This window comes from Lepisma saccharinum, chromosome 18, assembly GCF_977018435.1.
Source record: "Lepisma saccharinum chromosome 18, izLepSacc3.1, whole genome shotgun sequence".
Lineage (NCBI taxonomy): Eukaryota > Metazoa > Arthropoda > Insecta > Zygentoma > Lepismatidae > Lepisma > Lepisma saccharinum.
This window is the reverse complement of record NC_139246.1, coordinates 19703504-19729748: the sequence shown is the minus strand read 5'-3', so window position 1 is coordinate 19729748 and position 26245 is coordinate 19703504. Positions and strand designations below refer to the sequence as shown.

Genomic DNA, 26245 nt, shown 5'->3' with positions numbered 1-26245 from the left:
ATCAAAGCGGGTTGAGTCGACCACCCAACACGGTCGGCAACCGAGGCCGGCAAAAAACTGTTAGGTTGGTCTCTTAATGTAAATACATACTTTTCAATAAAAATGTTAATTGTTATCTAAAAAACAAATGAGCAGACACAATAGACATAAACGTTTTTCATGTTAAATTTCATTTGCATGAGGAATATAATAGCTGCTTAAAAACTGCTATACGAAGACGTAATTTTTATTTTTAAAAAAGAGAGGGAGTGAGTCATTCATTAATTTATTTCAGTGATCAGAGCCCCCCCAATAATTTTGACAAGTCGGCGCCCCTGGCTGGTAGTGTGTATTAACATTATTATAGAACAGAGGCGTGGCGTGCATGTAGCCGCTGTTACCGCAGGTAACACCAAAATATAAAGAATTGAAGAACCCGTCTTAAAATATTATTACGTACATAAACTGGTAATATTGTCGTAAAGTAAACATTGCAGACTGACATTTTTTCTGTCACCGGCAAAAGAGAAGAGGAGGACTAATCCGGTATCCTCCACAGGCAACATGAGGAAAGGGCCCTGAGCCCACCCAAGGAAGACTTCGCGTTGCGGCAAAGACTGACCGCGGGAGGAGGAGGCGGGTTTCTGGCATGCCTGTTTAGCCGGCGCAGATGCCGGTGATCCTTACCGGAAACATACCAGTGTTGCCATATTCAATTGACAGAAAAGAGCTAAGTCGCCTAATCGGGTCTATCTTACTCTGAAGGTGTCCAGTCACACTGGGGAACTATGGCGCAGTGGTAGCGTCGCCACCTTATAATCAAGGGATTCCGGGTTCGATACCCGGTGGAGGCACAAGTGGTTCGGATCCAACTTTAAACTGTCCCGATTAGCATTACTGTTCATGAAGTGGACTTAAATCGCCAAATCAAATTTTTAAAAAATCAAATCACACTGGGACAAAAGCAAACTACCAAGTATTTACACTAAATATCAGTGATTATGAAAGTCCTCTTTGTCCTTCTTCGACATCATGGGCGAGAAGGATAGGAGAGGGATGGGTATGGTCAAGGGGCCCGCTGTCCTTCTAAAAATGTCAACCTAAAATTCTATATTTCACACATATAATATTATTTCGGTTACAGGAATTTGTGATAATTGTTGATAATACTGATTGAGATTGACATACGTTGTAGCAGGAATGCAATAATTTCGGATTGAAGCAATGTTTTTGAGATGGTAGAACTGTTTTTGGGTGAAAACAATACTTACAAGCATAATTTCCCGATTGTTATCTTAGCATGCTCTGAAGTGTCAGGTGTCGCAGGTTCGAATCCTCAGGAAGAAATGGTTATTTCAATGTTCGTTGTTATTATTTTACTTACATAATTATAAAAATTAATAATTACATACACAAAGAAATAATAATTTTATTTCAATAATTCACCATGCATCCTCATCGTCACGATTATCCTATAAAGCGAAAGCCTTAAAGGTAGCAAAGGACGTAAAATATACGAAATAGTAGTGGTGTCAGAAATGAGATTTCATGGATTAAGCGAAATAATGGGAGTGGGAGTAGTTAGGAAACAGATGAAGACTACATCTACTCTACATACGTCTTATTTGAAACGAAAATTTTCGCGATTTGGGCAAATCTGGTTTCAGAAGAACTAAGATGGCAATATTAGTAGAACTGGACTTCTTGCAGGTTCCGAAGGAAATATTGGGGAAGGGCCGATGCTGAGAGGGGAGGGAGCAAGGAGGGTGCTTCACGTGTTACAAAAGTAAACAACGGTTTGTGGGAGGGACTGTGCAGTGGGAGTTTTGTGACTGGTGTCTTTCGTCTTTATGTTGTTTTCGGGCATTGTCAATTAATTAATGAAGCTTGCTCCGAGTTCCGAGGTGGCGGGTTCATCCTATCTGGACAGTGTGTGTAATCGTGCGATAGAAGATATTTTGAAGCAATCTTTCGGTTCGTTATTTTGCAGAAAAAATCGAAATTGTGGCGAAAGGGAGGCCAAAGCCTATTTTGAACGATTTAAAAACCAAGTCGTCTGCTGGATATGACCGACATTTCAATGTTTCGTGGTATAACGACTATCCGTGGTTATGTGGATGTGTGCAGTTGTCGAAACTCTTTTGTTGGCCATGTACTCTATTTTCGGGTGGAAAAAAAAAACGTGTCGAATTCAGATGTGGATAACATGGACCATGACCATGACGCACCCAAAAATTCAAATTCAAATGAAAAACTTCTCTTTATGACAGCATCATAGAAGTTTTTTGATTTGATTTGATTGATTTTGCTTCGCTTGTGCAACTTTTAGCTAATTTGCGAAGATGGGGATGAGTGATGATATGATTAAATTGATGAATAGACATCACAAACGCCCATGCCCAAGCTAGGTTTCGAACCCGGGATCCCAGCATCATATAACTATTTTCAAAGTCGGATTGATCTGCTCTATAAGTAGCCCTCGATGTTACTGTAAGTATCAAATTACGTATTATTGTGTCAAGAACCAATGTTTGCGATTTCACTTTAGTCCTTATGTCAACATTTTTTTTCTTGATTAATAACTTTACCAAAATCTAGTATTGAATTGCATACGTACCAGATTAATATTATATGAACTACTTGGAAGACATTGGGGGGGGGGCATGAGGTGGGGAGGCGCCCAAGTCTCCCTTAAATGTCCTTCTGATAACCGGTAACCCTTTTAAAAATCCACTCCACGCCACTGTTATAGAAGTATTAACGTTATCAACCTTCACCCATCTCCCAAATTCAATTTTCCCGCCAGCATGCTTCAATTTCAAATCGCCAGTAGCGATTAGCCTATTTGTTCTAAACTTTCCTTTTTCTCTTTGGCAGTGTGCAAATGAATATTATTCAATGATCCTCTTTTATGTTGTTTGAACATTTTTGTTCCTTGGGATTTATGTTATCAATTATTCTATGATGTTATAATCACTTTCCATTCTTAAGTCATCGCTTTTGTGGAGGCCACGTGCCTCTGTGTCCCTCGCTAAATCCGCCAATGCCAATAAGCATGTTTTGAATTAGTATCTTTTCATTTTCGTCAATATTAAAATACAATTGAAACGAAACTTGTATGGGACATAAACTTTAAGATAAATATATGAAATAACCTGGTAAAAGCCTTTTATTGAAGCTTTTCTGACAAGAAAAGAGAGAGATTGAAGAACTTTCATTAGCACCACACATTCTCACAATTTTGCGCGGGCTGTCATGGAGTGCAAGTTTGAACGTGATAACTTTGTTTCAGCTTAATCAGGAATTTTGGAAGATTAAGAATTAAGAAATTGAGTGCGAAATATAGGAGTACAAGTTGTTCAATATAAAATCGAAATCTAATAAGTAGAGGAAACATGACGCCTAAACTGTCAGAAGGTGTTTTACAGGTAAGATGTTGAACTGTTACGAGCTTGTAGTAGGGATAGGAAAAAGGAATTCTAGAATTACCAAATTGACGTGGTTTATTATGTTATTAACAAAATGTAATAGCTTTATTTTTGTTGCAGATATAATTGTTTAACGTACACATATGTTTGTTGAAAGCCACAATTGCACCTTATACTAAAGAATATTCATGATATATGAACCATTTTACTTGGTTCTAAAACCAAGTCCCATATTCATAATCTTTTGAGCAGTCTAACGTGTTCATTACCTCTGAACATTTGAAAATGGGTAACATTATCGTATGGGCAAAACGGATTCCATGAAATTTCCTTCAAATTTACAGGAGAAAGTACTTACGGAAATCATTTTCTTGAGCGTTTTGGAAGTTCCTGAATGTAGATTTGATCCATTTTAATGTGAATGCGTGTTGTTTTCTGCGAAAATCTCTGTCCGACACGCTATTTCTCCTCACGCCATTTGCTTTTTGCATGAGAGTGCAATGTTCCGTGTGTTAAGACGATGCAACCCCGTAGCCAGTGTTTCAGCCTCGCCGTGTTTTCACTAGAACCACCTGTCGAGTTCGGAACAAGCCATTTTTTCCGAATTGGTGTCACTTATCGCACAACATTGTAGCAACATTGTGTTCAGACGTCACAGGAGAGAGGTTTTTTATATTTTTTCTTTGTAATTATGCTAATGGAACCTAACCTAACAGGCCTAACCTAACCACGTAGGCATTCATCGTCTCACGTCTGACGTCAATATTCAAGGTTGGAAGGAAGAGAATTACGAAAGAAAGAAGGTTCCTACCCGAATGGGTGTCACTTATCGCACAACACTGTAGCAACATTGTGTTCTGACGTCACAGGAAAGTTTTTTTCATGTTAGGCAATACAAAGGTAACGCGTCTGTTAGCGAAAATATTATTTTTTCTTTGTATTTATGCTAATGGAACCTAACCTAACAGGCCTAACCTAACCACGTAGGCATTCCTCGTCTGACGTCAATATTCAAGGTTGCAAGATGGTTGTGCGTAAAGGAAGAGCATTAACAAATTTCGAAAGAAAGATGGTTCCGACCCGAATGGGTGTCACTTATCGCACAACACCCTAGCAACATTGTGTTCTGACGTCACAGGAGAGACCTTTTTCATGTTAGGCAATACAAAGGTAACGCGTCTCTTAGCGAAAATATTATTTTTTCTTTGTATTTATGCTAATGGAACCTAACCTAACAGGCCTAACCTAACCACGTAGGCATTCCTCGTCTGACGTCAATGTTCAAGGTTGCAAGAGTGTTGTGCGTAAAGGAAGAGCATTAACGAATTGCGAAAGAAAGATGGTTCCGAATTGCGAAAGGAAGATGGACAATGAACGTGGTAAATCGCAAGGTTATTTCACAAGTTCTACACGTAAATGCGACGTATTAGCATAATTTCAAATAGGGGCACGAAAGTAGATATTTTCCGGTGAACGAGGTTGCACCACTGCATAAATTGACAAAACACTCTCAGAACGCCCCCTAAACCAGTATGCTATCACGGCCATAATGTGTTACAGATTCGAAACAACAAGTAACAGTAAGTACTCGTAAATAGAGAAAATAAACATTATCTTAGTTAGAAATGCATTATTTCGCCTTAAGAAATGTTCCGCAACACGTTAACAATGTAAAGAAGTCCGAAATATATGATTCGGAGGTGTTTTGCCCATACGATAATAGTACCTGAAAATGAAACGTTTTCATTATTTTAATTTGTATCATGCGTATATAGAAACAGAAAGATCGCTGCATAGGACAGATTATGCCTTCCAGTAGGGTGACCAGATTTACTGAAACGAAAAGCATGATATACATGGAGGGGAGGGAGGTTTTGAAGCTATAACTAAAAGAGCACATCAAGTGCACCCCCTTTTCTTTGGCAAAGGAAAAGTCATGCTACTTATTACATGTGTCCTGACATACTACACAATTTAATCTGTTTTCTTCTTAACTTGACTTAATTGTTGTTAATGTCTGCTCTCTGTTACTGCTGGCTTATTGCGACGACGAGGATGAGTGATCATATGATTAAATTCATGAATGGGCACTCACAAAAGCATCCATGCCGAAGCTGGGATTCAATCTGAGGACCCTTGACAATCAACCATTCTGCCACAGAGGTTTTCCCAGCTCCGTGGTCATATCCTACACCATCGATTTCGGCCATATTTTAAATATTTTCGTCAAAATATAAGTTTCTTCTGAACGACTTGAGATGACCGGACCCCTCTTCGATTTTCTTCATATTTGGCATACTCACTAATTGAGGCCTCCTAATCAGCAATCTGAAGTTAAAATTTGTCGGAAACGTCTAGAAATTGCAAAAATAAGGCGTTAGTTTTCGGAATGGAAACTGTCGATTTTCGTGATTTTTTTTTGTTTTGACGACCAAATATATATATTCCTGATACTACCATGACACCAAATTTTAACTATGTTTGCCTAACCTAACCATGTGCCAATGGTTCGTGGGGCTAGCATCAGTGGTTCGCAATTATTTCCAATTTTTAGATCCTGATACTACCACGACACCAAATTTTAACTATGTTTGCCTAACCGAAACTAACCTAACCGTGTGCCAATGGTTCGTGGGGCTAGTGCCAATGGTTCGTGAGGCTAGCGTCAATGGTTCGCAATTTCTAGACGTGACAGACAAATTTTAACTTCAGATTCGTAATTAGGAGGCCTCAATTAGTGAGTATGTCAAATATGAAGAAAATCGGAGAGGGGTCCGGTCATCTCAAGTCATACCGTTTTTTCTAAGAAAAGGCTGTTTGATAATAGCGCGGAAGGTAATTTTTTCATATCTTTTTTTAATATTAAAATTCCTTGCATACGTAACATCAACACCCATAGCCTGCTACGAAGGATCGTGGTGGGCCATGGTTAACCCAGAAAATTAATAAAGAGAGAGATACATTTTCACCTGGTAGCCAGTTTTGTGTGCCAAAACTGGAAGGCAAGGACAATTTACTTTCTCTTAGTAGACAAGTTTGAGTTTTTGTGCCACTTTTATGCACAGATAGAATAATTGGGAGTGGACCTACAGTTTAAAGTGGGATCCGAATCACTATGCCTCCACCGGGTCTGGTTAGTACAGGAGCAAAAGAGGATATAGTGAAGGGACCCCCGTGACCCTCCAATTGCCACCACTGCTGGTAGCCTTGCATCAATGGTTATAAAGCTAAAAGTACCCAATATGTAGACTGTAGACTTCTGGAAACTGCCTCTCTACACAACAAACATATGCATTTATGCAAGGACAAAATTCAAATTTTTACAAGTGAAAAATCGTTGTTTATTTTTGTAGGTTTTTATTCATTAAAAAAAACCTATGGCTGAAGGGGGGGATGCCCCTCCCCTGGGTACGGGTCTGCAGTAGACCAAGGAAAATTCAACCCTTATTGAAGTGAACCAAATAAACATAGCTACTTTACATATGTCACATATTGTCAGAAGTGACATACATGAAGTATGTTAAAATTATGTGACAATAATAATTTTAAAGCGAATATGATATAATATAAAGAAAACATTTAAAACAAAATTGTTGATGCACAACAAAGAAAATATTAAATGCAATTTATGAGTGATCAGAGAAAAAATATGTTTTGTCGAAACTTGTTTCATCTCTATATTTGTAGATTAAGCTGACTTTTTTTTTATAGAGTTAGGGTTACGAGACATCCGGTTTTTCCCGAACATGTCCTGCATTTTAGCCTTATGTCCGGCATCCGGGAGGAATCATAAATGTCCTACATTTTGAACGTCGCATAATATTAATTAGGAAAATACATGTTTCAGTTGAACAAAGAAAAATCATGGAAGTTACTAATCTATGGACTGCGCTCCCAAACTCAATAGTGAAATTTGTTTTGATTCAGTCATTGCCCAAAAAGAAGAAAAAGTTTGTCCTGCTAGAGAACAGACGGAACCAATTAATGAAGAAAGTTTTGGTACTATGTTCTGATGATGTCGCTGTTCAGTGCCTGATCGAAATTTGTTGGCTTGGGGTTTATACTGATGAAACGAGGTGTCCTATTCTTATTCAGTAGAAATATTTTTTCATAAAGTCTGTAAAAATTTGAGTGCTTGTTCAGTGTAATTTGAGAGTTTAACTGTTCAGTCTCTCATAAATACGTGATCTGAAATTTTAAGAAAAATTGCCTCCTCTTAGAAGTACCATTTAAAACATGTAGCAAGAAATGTATTGATTACAAGTTTAGAAATTTTGCATTTAAGAATTCACTATGAAATCATATTATTTTAAAACTGAAAAGGGTCAATTTTAAATTACCTTGAAAGTGTTAATTTTAAATTACTTTCGGTACTTTAGTACGAGGCAAAAGTTTTCCTATGTTGCAAAAAAATTGTTTCTTGAGTTACAGACAAAAAACAAGTTGCACCAAGTAGCATGGTCCTTTCTCACTTTTCAACATCATTTCCAAGGCAGCACAAGCATTTGTCCCATCGTTGCACACGTTTTTGAAAGCCATCTGCAAACAATTCGGGGTCCAGGAAACAAAGAACACTTTTCACGGCTGTTTCCATTCCATCGACGTCTGTTTGAATTCTGGAGTGTAGTGATGAACGAAGCTCTCATTCGGAGTCACAATACGGCAGAGAAAGTTGTTCCCTTCATTGTGGTACCGGGTCAGAGAATCCAGGCAACATGCCATACACATCGTGAGAAGGTCTGCAGTGAGTTGTCGTGGGACCCAACACGATGAAACCTTCACGTATCCCAATTTTTCATGGATGATTTTGTGTGCAGTCCCGACGGAAATGTTCAAATCAGTGGCTGCTTCACGAACCTTGATTCGATGGTTGGCCAAAACCAGTGCATTCACTTTGTCAACCAATGTTGCGTCACTGACTACAGACAGGCCACCGGGCCGATCTTCATCGAATATGCTTGTTCGTCCTTCAGATAACGATTTGCACCACCTTCGCACCATTTGCACTGACATTACAGAGTCTCCATAAACAACAAACAGCTTCCTGTGGATGTCGTTAGGAGCAAGACCATTTGCCCACTTATAGCGGATCACAGAACGAATCTCTTCTTTACTCCACACCTCCAAAACACGTTGTACAGCAAAGACTCGCTACTCCTTATGGGCAGGGCACGTTTCTCACTGCATGACTCATGCTAATCCCATGCCGCGCATGTGCGGAAGCCCGCACGAACATTGCATTATGTGTAAATATAAAGGAAAGACGAAATAACACATTGCTAGGTTCATTTCATTTATCGGGCTCATACTTTCTCCAAAAAAAAAAAAAAATTCCTTGAACGACCCTCGTATTATACAGACTACCTCATTTCTGATTGTTTTCTGGGAAAGCGAAAGAAACACTTATGGACATAATAAGAACACTGTATTTTAGGTTAGATTAGAGGTAGTCCATATAATACTAAAGTACCTTACTTTCGAATGTGTTATAAAAATGTGAATTATTTATTGCAAATGTTTTATGACCTACATTTGGGGACATTATGTCCTACTTTTCCGTTGTAGCAATCTGGTAACCCTAAACACACTTTAAACTGTAGGTCCAGTCCCAATTAGCCTACCTGTGCATAAAGTAAACTTAAGAAACAACTGAAAGTACGTTATAAATGATTTTTTTATATGTATTGACTGCATGAATAGTCTAAGATGACCATGGGTCAACGTCCATATACTATGCAATGTTCTAGGATTGTTGAGGCAAGTTAGATTTAGCACAAAAGGGCTTGCGATAATATTAATAGTGAGACAAATGCCGCAAAACTGAAAAAAAAAGGCTTACATGATTACATACTCTCTTTTAATCTTACGGTTTTCACTTCTTTCTGTACATGTTAAAATCCTGTATTAGTATTGAGTCAACATTGTTACAAAGTTTAGTGCCAGGTATTTTAGTATTGGCTCTTGTGTAATACATTTGTGTTTCAGTTGTTCCTTTCTACGTAATCATCACTTAGCAGTGATGTCATATTTTCTAACTTAGGAGTCTAATGAAACTCATTCTGCTTCATTCTAGTGTTGATATTGTATTTTGAATTCATAAAACCTTCCATGGCTACAGTTAATAATGCTGTGTTAAAGATACATTTAGGATTATTTTAATTTTATGTTTTTTCCTTCTTTGTAGGTCATTAAGAGTGGTGGAGAGGTGCAGGAACCTATACTGCAGATTCTTGTAAGTAGTATTTTCAGATACAGTATGTTACAGACCATGAAGAATTACAATTGTGTGTATTGCTTCTTACTCATGATGTTTTAGAACGGTCTGGTTTGTGTCTCACCTGATTTGTATTTTTTTTCATGTTTTAATTAATCTTTTACGAACTAACTGATTTCCTACTTAAATAATTATCTGTATGTACCAACTCTAACATGCTACTAGCATTTGCACTGTGCGAATTATGCTTTTTGCGTTGGGGGATGCCCACTCGGTGATATAGTTGTGATTTCATTATTCGAAATGTTTTTTTTTTTTTTGGTGGGGGGAAGGGTGCTGCAAATTTGTACGAGGCGCATTTCAAAAGAAAGGGCCGATATTTTATAGGAAACAAGAAAGTACGTTTAGCAACATAGTATTCTTGGTTACAAACATGTACATATATCCACTTCATTTTTCAACGTAGTCACCATTATTTTCCAAGCACTTTCTGTACGGTGGCACAAGCATTTTTATACCCTTGGCATAATGGTTCGCCACCTGAGAGTTCAGCCGATTCAACACTGTCATTTTCAACACCTCAGTTTCTTCAAATCGATGAGACGAAAGCCACTTTTTTAGGTGCAGGAAGAAGTTAAAGTCACTTGGTGCAAGGTCCTGACTATATGGGGGGGTGATTAAAAATTTCCATCCGAACTTCTGAATCATCTGAACAGTGAAGGCAGCAGTGTGTGATCTTGCGTTGTCATGGAGAAGCACAATTCCTGAACGCAACACTCCACGTCGTCGGTTTTGTATGTAACGTCTGAGTATGGAAAGTGTTTCACAGTATGCTTAGATGGCGAAACTTCTGGAAATTCGATGGCTAGAGAGCTAATGGTGAAGCGACGGTTTTCTTGCACTTTTTGATTCACAAGCTGCACCAAAACATCAGTCTCAATGCTCAGTTTTCCACTTCTCTCTTCGTGGATATTTGTATGGCCTTCTTTCAATGCATGAGAAAAATTATACCCCCACAACAATAAAATTCTAAATAAAACACTTATAATCAAGATGCTAGCATATTCAATAATCCACTTTCTATTAACAGCAATATGGACAAAATCCCGTTTCATCCATACTTCTCCATAAAAGACATATTAGTGTTTATATTTATAATTTTAATACTAATGCAACTCTCATTAATATTTCGACACCATTGCCGCACCTTTCCTTCAGTCATTATACTCGTCACCATACACTTCATTCAATTCTTGATGAATTTGAGCAGCATTTTGTCCTTTGGCGTGAAGAAATCGAATCACAGATCGGACCTCGCACCTGGCGGGATTGTATATGCACGCAGCCATTTTAACATGCTCCAACACACACACAATAATGAACAGCTGACTAGCGAAAGTATGGTTGCTGGATAGCCAATGGACTAAGTGATGTTACTGCACAGGCACGATCCGATCACTGTTGCCAGTCGGTTCTTATAAAACATCGGCCCTTTATTAAAAAAATGCATGTTACCAGTCAATAAAATAAACTACTTATAACCCTGGTTCTAACGTAGGTCACTAAATCTTATGATGACATTTGCACGTAATTTAGAAACACTTAGTACATTTTTAGTACATTTACATTCTAAGAGAGGGCCTCCCTGATGGTGCAGTGGTAGCGTCGTCACCTTGTAATCAAGGGGTCCCGGGTTCGATACCCGGTGGAGGCACAAGTGGTTCAGATTCCACTTTAAACTGTAGGTGCAGTCCTGATTAGCCTTACTGTGCATAAAGTGGACTTAAAACATGAAATCAACCAATCAACCAACATTCTAAGAGAACCCAAACTCATGCACAAAAGGATCTATCGAACTAACAACTCCGAATACTTGGCCATCTTTCTATTGCCAAGTTCAAGCTTAACGTTCATCTAATAATCTACCTACAAGTTTCTTGTGAACGCTTTATGTAAAATATTGCATGGTGAGGTTTGTCAGTTGCAGAATGGTGGCCTTCTTTAATCCACAAGGCTGCATACTTTTTGACAGGGAAGTCTTTGATGACTGAACCATTAATGGACATGAATATTTCAATTGTGTTTGTGACAGTTAAGAAAGTGGCATACTACACATTTTTAATTCCATTTTATTTGATGGAGATAAAAACATTCTTGGCAGGGATGAAATTAATTTTCTTTTATCATGGATAATTTGTGGGTACTTTAGTATTATACCTCATTTGTCTACATGATTGTGTAATCGACATTCATTATGATAAGGGACAGAATGTTGAACCTAACCTAACCTATTATGTCCAGAAGTGTTTCTTTTGCTTTCCCACAAAACAGACAGTATGAAATGAGGTAGTCCGTATAATACTAAAGTACCAATTTGTATGTATGGGGAGGTGGGATCCATGGCATTCCCCCATTAATGCGCCCACCGAGCATTTGCATTTAATCCTGCTATTAGCCAGTCATTTCAATCATGTTTAACCAGTCTAGCGCTTAAGTGAAGAACTAGTGTGTGCATTATTTGTAGTCATGTTGGATCATTTTTCTCTCATGATTGAGACTGTCCTATTCTCAAACTGTAATGTTCAAAGCTATTATTATTTGTTATTGATGTTGTTTTTAACTTATGCATGTTTGTTTTATATATATATATATATAAACACAGGAATAGGGTTAGAAATGGTGCCAGAAGGGCGGATAAATACAAATAATGAAGGAGAGAGTAAACACTTACCACACGAATAGAAATAATTCAATATTTCGCGATCTGAGTCGCATTTTCAAGAAGGTAGATAAAAGATCGACGACACTGTGAGTAGAGGCACAGAATACTGACCGTAGCGTCTCTACGGTCAGTGTTGCCAGAAACAGTTGAAAGGAAACACGAAATACTTTAGCCAGTGTTTACTGTAAGGTGGGTGGGTAGTTTCGGGGAGGAGAGGAAAGAGTTACTGGTTGGCTAGGTTGAGTCCGGGGGGTATAGTGGCGTGCATGCCTGCTATATAGGCCCTTTCCCATCGCCTGCGGAAAGATGTCAGAGCGGTGGGGTAAAAGGTGGATGATGGCAACACGGAAGCAGTTATTGAAGGTGGTGTTATGGCTGTTGGTGTGGATGGCAACTGTGAAATCGGAGTTTTGGGTGGAGGAAAGGCCTATATAGCAGGCATGCACGCCACTATACCCCCCGGACTCAACCTAGCCAACCAGTAACTCTTTCCTCTCCTCCCCGAAACTACCCACCCACCTTACAGTAAACACTGGCTAAAGTATTTCGTGTTTCCTTTCAACTGTTTCTGGCAACACTGACCGTAGAGACGCTACGGTCAGTATTCTGTGCCTCTACTCACAGTGTCGTCGATCTTTTATCTACCTTCTTGAAAATGCGACTCAGATCGCGAAATATTGAATTATTTTTATTCGTGTGGTAAGTGTTTACTGTCTCCTTCATTATTTGTATATATATATATATATATATATATATATATATTGTTATAATCATCTTATCACGCTGTATAAAATACAAGAAATCAAATTGCTGTTACCATAGCAACGATAAATAATAAGTACTAAAGATGGTGATAGAAGTAGTGAGATTTTCTGCGCCTGTATTGTATTTATTTTAAATATAACGGTTATCGTTAATTACGCAATTTCATTTGCATTGATAATCGTTCTGCAAGTTTAAGCGCAGCAGAGTGGCGACCCAGAAGCCAGGATTGTTCAAAAAGTGTGCAATCTTCTGACAGTGGTAAGAATGTCTGTTGTAATGCAACAGAATTTTTGTCATATGCTGAAGTAAGACTTAAGTCACAATCTTCAGTGTGCCTTGTACAACGTAACTTCTTACGTGAATCGTCATATGTGTGAAGATCACAATGGCTGATAAGTTAAAACAAAGTAATCTAAATCGTCGCGTAAAGAAACAAACATTCAGGCTAATACAATGACTACTTATTTTGATGCTGGTAATCCCGTAGTCGCTTCCAGTAATGCTAATACTACAGAACATGATGTTTGTTCTACAAAACCTGACAAATTATCTTGTTGTAATGATCCTGACAATGATTTGAAATATGTTCAGTGTACACAGTGCTCATCATGGCATCATATATCTTGTCTAAAACTTAGTCACTCACTGGACAATTTATTCAACTACACTAGAAAATTATTATTGTAAAGGTTGCAAACCAGATTATGATCCTTTTAGTTTTCCAGCTTATCTAGAAACTTTTAACCCGAATTTTGGTAATTTGTTAAGTACTGTTAAGAGTATTCAATTGCTTATGGTCGTTTCTAATGAAGACTTCAAGACGAAACTAGAACAGTCTAATGAAGAACTAAAAACACGAATGGATCTTGCTAACCAAGATATGAAATTACAGTTACCACAATCTAATCAAGAATTTGCAGAGTTTAATGAGAATATTAAGTCTCAGTTTGAACAATTGGAATTGGATATTTATAGTAACCTAACTTCAAAATTTGAATTGGTTCATCAAGAAATTAATACTGTTAATCAAAGATTAGACAACTTGACTTCCGATGTTAAAACACAACTTGATTCAATAGCTTTTGAATGTGTCAAGAGAAATGAATATTTGGGAAGTATTTTAAATAGCAGTATTTCTCAAATCTGAACAGAACAAGACGTTCAAGGGCAACAAATTTTAATAAAGATATGATTAGTGAATACGATAAATCTATTACAGTATGTTCATCTAAAATAACTGATCTTAATAATAGATTATCATCGTCGGTAACGCATCTGACTACCATGCTAAAGGTTCCGGGTTCGATCCCCGGCCGGTTCAAATCCGGGAACTTTCCTAACGGTGGAAGCGGCCCCGGTGCCCACCCAGCGTCGAATAACATGGGTACCTGGGGGAAACCCTGAGGGGTAAAGGCGGTCAGGGGCGTGATGCTGATCACATCACCCCCAGTCACGACCGGATCAAGAATGTGTGGCACGTTACCCCCACACCCTCTATACGCCTTCATGGCGTGGTGCTATGCACAGGGGAACACTTTACCTTTACATCGTTGGAAGTTGCTGGTAGGGAAAATGTACATTTTGGAACATATATTACTGATTGTAATAACAGGTTGCAACATATAGAATCTCGTGTTGATGTTTTGCAAACTAATTATGCAAATTCACAACGCAACACAAAGGGAAATCTGAAACCTTCCCTTGCACAAAATAGTTCTCAAACTAAGACATCAAGTGAAAGGGCTAGAAATGCAGTTGACTTGGGGGTGACTAATTCATCTACTTATTCATCTGATGAATCTTCAACAACCCATGTGAAAACAACGTTCGATGAACTGCATGTTCGAAATCATGTTTGCTGGAAGTGAAACAAAAGATTTATTCCAACCTGCAATGAGGAACATTATCGAAATAATGATGTCACCTAATAGTGCACAGTTTAGGGATACAAGTAATTATGCGATTAACAATATGCAGACAACTTCTAGATTGAATTCTTCTGTTACAAATATTGATAAACATTCCAATGTTCAACAATGTTGTTCTGCTAATGGTGAAAATAGTTACGTAAATCAAATGTTTACATACTCTCAAGAACCTAACCTTCCTGTCATTCATCGTCATAATGTCCCTGGTGAAGCTTGTGGGTTTTGTCATATTTCTTCTTTGCAGAATGAAGCTTGCAGACCATGGTTTCAAGGTGAAAGGCTTGATGCAAATTTAATGACTGGCACAAGTTGTCCAAATGCTGAAATTGGTGTTAATAAGCCAAATACAAATAACAATTCCTGTGATAATCAACAAAGTCAGTTTGATCGTTGTATTTCTCAGTCTTTACCTGTAATTACTGTCGGGGATAGAGGAAACTGATATGTAAAGATAAATGAACTGTGTCATTTACCCAAATTTTGTGGGAAAATAGAAGACCAATCGGCTCGAGAATATCTAGAACATCTTAATTCTATGCTTGATCTTATGGGCATTCCAATTAACAAAAGGCTACAGAGTATTCAGCAGTGTTTCACCAACAGAGCTGCGTACTGGTATAGATGTCACAAACGTATATTTTCTTCATATGATCATTGTCAAAGAGAATTCATAAAACAATTTGCAAGTCTGGAAATAATACAGTCTCAGTTGTCAGTATTAAGGAACAGGAAGTATGATCCTATAGTACATGCTGATTTAGAAAGTTTTGCATTGAAAACATATTCCAATTATTGCAATTTAGTTAAGAACCTAAATGAATTGGATGTTATTCAATTAGTTATTAGCCAGTTACCAAATAATATAGCTAATAACATAACTTGTCATTACGATCTATGGACCAGATAACAACTATGTTAAGGAAATTAGATGTTGTCCAAAGTAGTAGAAGAGGACTTATTTTCCTACCGGAAGAAACCGATAATAGTAGTAAGGGTAAACCCAACAAGAATCCTGACAGTATATCAAAATTTAGTGTCAAGCAAATTAATGTTAAACATGCCAAAAACACTTGCTCGTCTTCTACTCAGACTTGTCGATGGATGCTCAAGTACCCTTTACTAATGAATTTGGCAATTTTAATTCAAGATATGGATGGTTTAGAGATAGCAATGGTAGTTTTAGAGGACATAGAAATAATCGAGGCTATTCAGAATTTTCATATAATAACAGAAATAATTTCAGATTCCAAAGAAATAATGCATACTCTGGTATTTCCGGTGACATTACAAATAGGGATTATAATCAGGATGCTGTAACTTCTCAGTTACCTAACAGTAGTCAGAATGGAAGGATTTTCTACAATAGGCAATCTCAGTATTCAAGTGAGCCTGCTCTCGCTCCTACTTACAGTCAACCTGTTAATGTGACTTCATTACAACCACAAAATGCATCTACATCTTCTGAATATCAAATTCTCCTTCTGGAAATGTATCAAGGACCTTTACATGACAATCTGGTATTGGAACATCTTACCAATCAACAACAAATTTAAATTAAAGGAGCGGATGGAAGTGCCTTGTTCACTCTACTTTCAGAGAGGCCAAATTTAAACAAACGAAATTAATTTCAAACACAGGAAATAATGAATGTACGTGATGATAAAGACTTAATATCAGAACCACTACAAGTGATTTTTTTATTGGAATGGTTTGCAGAAGAACCTGAGTGGACTGTTAGTGATTATGAACACTAAGTTGCTGACCAAGGCAGTTTATTAAGATAAAAACACTTAACAGGTAACGTTTCAACCCTGTATCAGGGTCTTCCTCAGACGAAGAACTAGATTTTAGTTTAGTTCTTCGTCTGAGGAAGACCCTGATACAGGGTTGAAACATTACCTGTTAAGTGTTTTTATCTTAATAAACTGACTTGGTCAGCAACTTAGTGTTTTTAATATGGAAACAAGGCTTAATTATATTACAAATAGTGATTATGATATTCCGGTTCCATTAACTGAAGTTCCAGTTATTCATGGAATTATTTGTCAAATACCTGTAGTTTGTATTAAAGATTCTGTAAGTCAGGCAAATGTTCTAAATTTTGAAGTTTGGTGTAAACTATCGTCTTTGATTAACAACATTAAACTGGATAATGTGGAAGATGTAAAACTCACTGGTTTCACTGGATCCAAGAAGTGTAAAGTTGTTGTTAGTAAAATTATTAATCTGCAGATAAAGCACAAATATTTTCACGACCCCTCCCCCCCTGAATACGTCCTTGTCAGATCGGGAGTAAAACTTGATAGTCCACACTCGATTCAAAATTGAGTTAACATTGGATGCAGATTCTGCAGGTTTAAAGTTGCTGAACAGTAGTGAATGCAGTTTCTTCAGTAGCTGCCGATAGCCAGAAACACAGGGGAACATCTGATAACCCATAAGCCACAATACAATGGACGAACCTTTACCTGCATTTTTCTCGGTTTTATAATTTTGAGGTTATGAAGATTTACTTCCGAGCCACTCATATTACATATAAAACTGTGGTGGTTTAGATTGTACTGGGTTTGAATATCAGATCAGCCTCTCTATGTTTAGTCTTCCTCTCCATGATGAGTAGGGAAGCCAGTGTCTCTCCTCCCCCCTGGTTTTGACATTACAGGCTTTAATGAGTAGGTTAGGTGGGGCCAGGTTTGGTGATATTTAGTGTTATAGACACACACCATCAGAACTTTCAAAGTCTAGTCTCCCCACCCCCCACCCCTTGTGGTGATAACCTTGACACTCATGTTACGTTGATATTTTCTTCACAGGGTAATAAGAAAATAGCTAGCGCTGGAGCAAGTGACCGCTACAGGCTCCTGATCTCGGACGGGCAGCACCTGGACAGCTTTGCCATGCTAGCCACTCAGCTGAATGATAAGGTGACATCAGGTGAACTTGAAAACTACACTGTGGTTCGAGTGAACCGTCTTGTCACTAGCATGGTCAACAATGCAGGAAAAGGACATAGGTGAGTCTGTGATTCGAAGACCAATGGTGAAGTTCATTCGCTGGAGTGTTGTAACCAGCAAAATGCATATAAACCAACCCAAGTTTGTTTCAATCTTTAGGTATCACTTGGCAACAACTGTGTAAAAGTAGTATATGGATAGACAAAGGGTGATCACTAGAGGCACATATTTTTCTTAAATAAAAAGCAAAATTTCGGTACAAAAACAGTCAATTTTGGGTTCAAAAATAAATGAAATAAAATTTTGCTATTATAGCGGTGAAAAAGCAGTATATAAAATGACATTTTGGCTTTAAAAAATGTGAATATAATCCCAAATTTAATTTAATAACTGCACTTACTACACAAAATAATCATATCCCTTCTAATAGCACATTTACGTCGTTACCAGTATATTAAGTTTATTCCTTTATAAAGGGGTTCATTCTTGCTTCTCAAATATTTACAGCAGAATTAATCAATTTTCCTTGAATTGCGTAACTCTCAGAATAATTCTGACTTCAGAAATTGCCGCGTTGGTAAATAAACTCTAAATTTCTTGCTTGAATCTATTTCTCATTTTGCAGTTCATTTCTCATTATTTCATGACAGAACAGGGTAGGAAAATGCAACTCAAACATTTCAGAAACATGAAAAATTAAGATTACAATGCGTTATTTCACATTTTGTGTTTTCATAAAAAAAGTAATATGCATGTCTAGTGATCACTTGGTTAATTCACATTCTTATAGTGTTGGTGAGCAATAGCAAACTTGCTTGTTTCAGAGAGTTCTTCATAACATACAGCGATTTCTTAGTGAAATTTAAAGTATTTTATACTATATTGAACAGAATATTGAAATTCACCTTGCGAGATATTCATCTGAAATTGTTGAGCTCGGTTCACCTACAAGTGAGAAAATTATTATTATTTTTTTACATAGCTTTCTGCTTACTTTGGTTAATCATGATGTCAGATGAAAGATGATTATATGAGACGAGGTCATGCATTAATGCTAACGTTAACTTTCAAGTGTAGTGTAATTCAAAATTCATGCTACCCTAACTGCCATTGCCGTGAGATATTGACAGCAGGTTGTCTTGTGCATTGAGATATTTTAAATATCTTTGGTGTGGAGTTTAATGTACACAAGAAATTCTGTAAATGAATTAATGGTTCAAGTTTTAGTGAATTTTTTCCAATAATGCTAATTGCACTGTTTTATGACTGGAGCTATACTAATCTGTACTCTGAGATAAGAGAGTTCATGCAATTTTATGGGAAGTGCAAATATACATTTTGGTAGCATATAATTTGGTTAGCAATGCTGGCAGTCTAGAATTTTTACGTTACAATGAATAATAATCAGAGTTGCACAACTTTTGAACTGCTGTATAACTATGTTAGAAATCTATAAGAGTATTATATTGATTCAATAAGGTAATTGACTTAATAAATAAAATCGTAAATAAAAATCAAGATATTCAAGTGTTTTGCAAAAATCATGTGTGCAGTTTTTTTCAGTATTTGTCAGTAGACATGAAATTTTACATTTAATGTTAATTGGACATAATCTATTGTCTAGTGCTTTAACTGTACTATTATAACACTACACTTTGAGAGACCTGTGATTTTACTACAAATCTGTTGCACTAAACAACGGCTCCATGGCACACCCTGGAATTCTGTAATAAATTTTGCTCCTCATACTTAACAGAACATAACATAACAAAGCAGCCGCCTCATAGCAGTGGCCAAAACCCTATAAGACATCCCACTGTAGAATTCAAGCAAGTATGGTCCCCACTCTCCTCAGAAAATGTAAAGAGTAAAGATTAGTACAGAATTCCTGGGGACAGCGTGGAGTAATTGGTTAGCACATTTGTTGTAAAATCACAGGTCTGTTGGTAAGTTCGATCTCCACCACTGGCTAAAAGAAATTTGTTCACCTGAAGATGAGAGATGGGGGTGTCTCTGAAAACATAGTGTTAATATATTATAGTTTAAAGCACTTAAACAATGGGTAATGTCTATGGCTGACCTGATAACCACACCGATGTTGATACTCTTACGATTCCCAATGATTCCGATCCTTGAAAATTGAAACAACTAAAAGTTGTTCAAAGTACTGCTTAAAATTATTTTGTAATTATTCGACTCCAATTACATAGCCTACATCCAGTTGCTTTAAAATATTTGAAAATTATGTCAAAATATTAAAGTAACTAGTATGTTAACGCAAAATCCATTTCTTCCCACAATGGTGGTGGTGAATACATAAAAACTTCAAATTTTGGGTAATTTCCAGGATAATTCTGGGAAAATGTGACATTTTTGTAGATCCTGCATAAGATGAAAATGTCAGAAAAGTACTGATACAGGGTGGGGCAGAAAAACCTGATGATTTTTAAAATGATGTAACACAGTAAATGAAAAGAGTTAGTCTTTATTCATGTGCTAGCCTTACAGCCAGCCATATGTATGCTATTATTATTGGAAAAAAAAAAAATATTTACACCTACATTAAGTTCGGAAAATAACATCTTGCAAATGGTTTTTCAACAATGAAAGTGCGGTGCATTTCGTTGCATGGCTCCATGGTGACTGAAATGACAGCTAGTGATGAGTGGAATTCCCACGGCACCTCGCGCAATGTGACATAATAACAAACCAACAATTGCCTGTTTTTTTTTTTCCTCAGAAAGAGAAGTTTCAGTGACTGACTCCAGCAGTGTGTGGACCAAAATGGGCGCCATTTGTAAGATGTTATTTTCCTCACTTAATGTTGGTGTAAATCATAATTTTCTTTTTTCAATAATAATGGCAGACACATGCATAAAGATGAACTCTTTTTATTGACTGTGTTATATCATTTTAGAATCATCAGGTTTTTCTGTCGCACCCTGTACTTTCTGATACTGGTATTGGCCAATACCAATACATCTGTATCGTCTCAGCGCTAGTAATATCCAATTAACATTACATGCTAATGTAGAACCATTGTCTTTCCAATTATTAGACATAGAACTTATGAGAAGTAACATTTGTGATAGTTTGCCTGCAAGTCATCCTGAATTTCCTTTTTTAGGCGAGTGATTATCATATTAGACCTTGATGTGGTGTCACCAGGATCTGAGGTGGGTTTGAAGATAGGAAATCCGATCCCCCTCCAAGTAGATTCTGGAAGTTCCGATGATGGCAAGTCGTCGTCATCTGCTGGGAGACCTGCCGAACCTGTAGCCAACGGTTAGTGTAATAATTTAATCAGAACTGTACAACCAGGAAAACCTCTCATGCCATTTGTTATTGTAGTTTGTTTTCGTTAAATAGATTTAATTTATGATCATCTTTGCATAAAGGGGAATGATACCAGAAGTTTTTATTTCAGATGAAGCTGAATTTTGTCATTTTTATCCTAGCACTGTTCATTGCGTTACTTACATTGACACTATTATGCAAGGTAAGTCATATATATGGTCTGTATAAGTTTTTAACTTTACTCCTTATATATGTTCTTGACTTATTAACCATATATGTGTTTTCTTCAGCATGGTGTTAGCTGGCATCTGTAGTTTCTAAAGGTGTACCAGCATGATGCAATCGTAAGAATTCAGGAATCATTTAATGAGTTATTCCTAGTACATAAATAGACATATTCTTCAATACATATAATGTTATTAGGGGCAAAATTCTGAAGAAAAAAAAACATTCAATTTTATTGGATTTAACGGTAGTTATATGTTGTTACACCAATATTTTTAATTTTCACATCATATTATCTTTGTGTATCTTAACGTTCAACATAAATGGGACTTCGGTCCTGTGATGAACAAATATATAAATTGCATACGTTAGTGCTAATATTCGGTGATGACCATCTATATGTCAAAGTTATAATGTGTTGTAAATTTTACAATACCTGAGCTCAAGGCAGACATAGAACAACCTTTAATTGTGAGTCCATTCCCTTTGCGAGAGTTGGAGACTAAACAGTTGTATGGCTACTGTGTATAGGTATACATGCAGAGGAGGGGAGAGACTATAGCAAGCTTCCTTGCTGCCTTGTATAAGATGATGTAGGCAATATTACAAACATGAAGACAATATCATTCTTAGTTTTGGACTTTTAACCACTGTGTTAATTTTAAAATGCCAACATTTCGGAGGCTGAATCTGCCTCTGTCTTCAGGGTAGTGTGTAGTCTGTTAAATCATATGGTGTCTATATAGATAGTGAGAATAAATGGTTGCCCTATAGGATTATTCTCGGTAGCCAAGGTTCCACCTCGTCTGTCGGTCACAAGGACCTCTATGTACATGAAGTTGCCAGGGAGGATGATCAGTGGCCCAGGCTCCACTTTGTCTGGTGCCCACGTCAAGACCTATTTTTGTATGCAGGTTGCCAGGGAGGAATATGTTGCGGTGGCCCAGGCTATATGTAGGGAATTCTATAAATATCGTGGCAATAATATAGTATGACGGTTTGGAGTCATAATTCCCTTGTTGATAAAAAGTAAGCCAGCTACAGTAATATTCTGATGGTTGGAGAACTGACCTAACCTATAGAAATTGCTCGTCCATGGTGTGAACGCACACGAAACTCGGAGAAATTCACGAGAGAAGGCAGCTGCTTACGGGGATAAATTGATCGGGAAATTAGGGTTACAAATTTAACCGCTAGAGGTCGCTCTTTGTATTAATCTAAAAAAGGGTGGAAATACTAGTTGAATTAGTAGTAAATATTATTAAATTTTTTGTAGAACTTTCAGTTTATTCATTGGGAACTTAACAGCTATCAAATATTTATTTTCAAAATTACGTAAATACTTTTAATCTAATTATCGCTCGATGAGGGACATTTTCACTAATCATAAAGAAACGGTAGTGTTCGGAAACTCGGGGGCGGAAGTGATGGAAAAGAGACATCAAAATATCTACGTATCGAGGGAGTATTCTAATAATAAAATTCTAAAGTGGGAATATAAGTAATTGATAATTGTACCTTAACACACGCACCTGTAGTAGTTAGAAACAAGTGGACGTTAAAGTGATTTGCGTGTGAAAGTGCGATGGAGTTTCGTTATGAAGTGTTCGGAGACTGCGTCTGGAGTGGGAAAAATAATGAACGCACCCAGAGCATGGAGGGAAAAGGCTGATGGTTGAGGAAAGACCGGCGCGATAGAGTTGTGAAGTTTTGCACGGTTTTCGACGAAAAACCAGAACCAAAGGAAATTTGTGATCACCCGAATGGGGAGGCAAATGGATTTTTGTCATGATTTGCAGTGAGTAATAGCCGTGTGGACTGTGAAATGCGAAAGATGAGAGCTCGCCCATGAGGTAAGGCCATTCATGCTATCAAGTGCAGCGACGGTCGAGACAAAGAAATCGACGTCGGGTGAAACTACCTTCATGTTAATCGCGACGAGAGAAAATAAAATGCACGTCGCATACAATTTTTAATTATTGTACTAACTGTCAAAGGTGTCATTCACAGTACTGGATTGCAATATTCATCTTAAATCCAGGTGTACATGTGGCTCAGCAGAAGCCGCCATATTGAATAGAGAAAATATATCTTTCGTCGACGAAATTTTCTCTAAGAAAATTAAATCTAAACCATGCATAATATGTTCCGCAGCTGGTAACTGAAGAAACGTGGCAAGAACAGTATAAATTGATCGTACGATATCGTGATGTCACGTATACATTTCTTCGCGTTGCTCGAGCATGAACAATTGGTATTAGCGCTATTGGGTAGGGTAACGACCAGTGCACGGACAGATCAAATATGAATAGCTACTAGAAAGTACAATTGCCTTTGGATATATATTGAAACCTGCTTTGTCATAATATGAGGTCATTTTGGTAATATTTAGTTCGTGCATGTATTATTTAGATTTACTGGTGCACCAGCTGGTTTGTCAGAACATGAAAATTTATTTGACGATTAATCTTAACTTCAGTCTAGTTTTTGAAAAAGAGGTACCTCGAGTATTCTAAACATTAAAGTTAAAGTCATTGTTGGTAAATCAAGAATCAATAAACATAAATTGTTTATTTGGTACCAAAGGATTATCACTGAAACCAATTGCAACATTTGATGTAAATTTGGATTCTTCACTAAATTGAATAAATAATAGAATGTACGAGTGAGTTATAATTCACCAAGGTGCTCATGCATGCTGTCTAGTTCTCCATCTGTGAATATTTACTAACCATGAAATTTCTTTCAGGTGAGAGTGATGTCCGAGTGTTTGTTTGACATTATTGATATTTTTCAAGCATAATACTGAACTTGTTCTAATTCGCAAATCAAAAGAGTGACAGTGAATTGACATATTCACGTCTTACCACGAATTGATCTTTCAGACTTACCAGGCATGATGCAGGGAAAGAGCGAGGACACTAATTAAGGGATTTTCAGTAACTGCTTTGTGCCTCTGCTTAATAGAGGGTGGTTTTCAACATTGACTAATTTTTGAATTTCTCTTATTTCATCTTAAATCAATGTAAACTAGAGACATAGTTGTACTATTTCTTACTAGCAGGGATTGACTTGTTGAGACCAATCAATCGTCGCCGGTGCGACCGTACGGTTATTCTATGACGTGAGAGGGAACTGATCGCGAGAAAGTTAGGTTGTTGGAATCTTGGATGTGGTAAGTGGGAGTCACAATTTAGGAAAGATAAGTAACCTCACAGAATAGTCAGGCTTGGGCAACCCCGTTAGAGCGGACCGTTATAATAGTGTGTCCATAAAGTCAGTGTAAGGTTTCACTCTCCTAAATTATCCAAACAAAACATAATACAACAGAGAGATTTACACTGCATTGAAGAACATAGTCTTGGTGGTCTAATTGGTAGGGCATCAGACAGCCACGTGGGAGACCCAAGTTCAATTCAATTCCCAGGGTGGGTGATCTAATTTTTTCAACCTTGACCCCCCACATAAAGTGGCTCTGGGGCTCACCCAGCCTCAAATCAATGGGTACTTGGGGGCAAACCTGGGAGGTAAAGGCAACCGGAGCATGATGTTGATCACATCACCTCCAAGAAGGCCGAGATCGAGAATGTATGGGGCCCTACCCCCACATCCCCTAAATGTGCACAGTGCTATATGGACAGATAACTTTACATTTACCTTTTTTGAAGAACATCTTTTTTGAAGATTTTAAGAAGTTTGGAGAAGATTGGGTATGTTCACCCAGGTAGTCACATGGACGGTGATGCAATCCATATCACTAGATGTGACATTTCCACAGCACTGAAGGGGTGGATGGATAGGAAGCCTTGGAGACCACAATCGTCAGACCTCACGCCTTTAGACGTTTACTTCTGGGGCTACATCAAGCAAAATGTTTGTGTACTGTTATTTTGAAAGCAAGAATCAGAGAAGTTGTTAAATCTGTTGCAGCTGATTTGCTTAGTCATGTGTGGCAAGAAGTGGCATGTAGGGCAACAAATGGAAACCACACTGAATTGCGTTAAACATGGAAAAATAAGTAGGATTTAGGCCTAGAGCTGCATGAATGTAGTTATTAAATTTCCCAATAGTGGTGAGATCCAAGTTATTTCTTTGCTTATTTTTGTTTCAACATTTTGTTTTTAAAGTTAAAGTATACAATTTGATCTGATGACCTACAAGTTATCATTTTATCTTACAAATTTAATAGTTTTGCTGTTATACACACTAAATGTAGTAACATGTATATTTACAATTAATAACACTGTTTCTTTCCATCAACGCAGAAATAATTTTACTTTGAAACTTTTCTGTATACGTACCTTAACTTGCATTTTTCTATTTCATCCATCTTGGAATTCAAATGTGAAGGGCTCTTTTGAAGGTAAGTTTGAATTTGCATTGGGTTTTTCACATATTTTTTTGTAAGGAAATGTAGTGAGGATAATCAGTCATTCACTTCCTTGTATTTCAGGCATCAGTTTTATTTTTTGTCTACTTTTCCATGAGTTCCTTCTTTCATGGTGTTTTTTCACCTTTCTTCATATTTACGTTAGAGGTATATACTCAGCATCAATGAATTTTATACAGCTGCGTCCATATCATTGAGATATGGGTCCTTCAGAGAGCGTAGTGCGTCTGTTTTGCTTTGTAATCAAGGAGTCCTGGATTCAATCCCCAGTGTCTGAACATTACATAGTAGTTTGGTTCCCACTTAAAGCTATAGGTTAAGTTTTGATTAGTTTTTCTGAGCA

The 26245-nt window shown here is 37.3% G+C and overlaps 1 protein-coding gene across 1 annotated transcript in view; it reads left to right on the top strand.

Annotated features, from left to right (window-relative positions):
- The first annotated feature begins 3211 nt into the window (after positions 1-3211).
- The window catches only part of RPA1 (replication protein A 70), a 142316-nt gene continuing 119282 nt past the window's right edge, over positions 3212-26245 (top strand). Inside the window, exons 1-4 of the mRNA XM_083139866.1 lie at positions 3212-3407; positions 9592-9639; positions 17850-18049; positions 21118-21275. Of these exons, the coding sequence (XP_082995992.1) occupies positions 3375-3407; positions 9592-9639; positions 17850-18049; positions 21118-21275 (439 nt within the window). The 5' untranslated portion in view covers positions 3212-3374. The remainder of the gene's footprint in view (positions 3408-9591; positions 9640-17849; positions 18050-21117; positions 21276-26245) is intronic.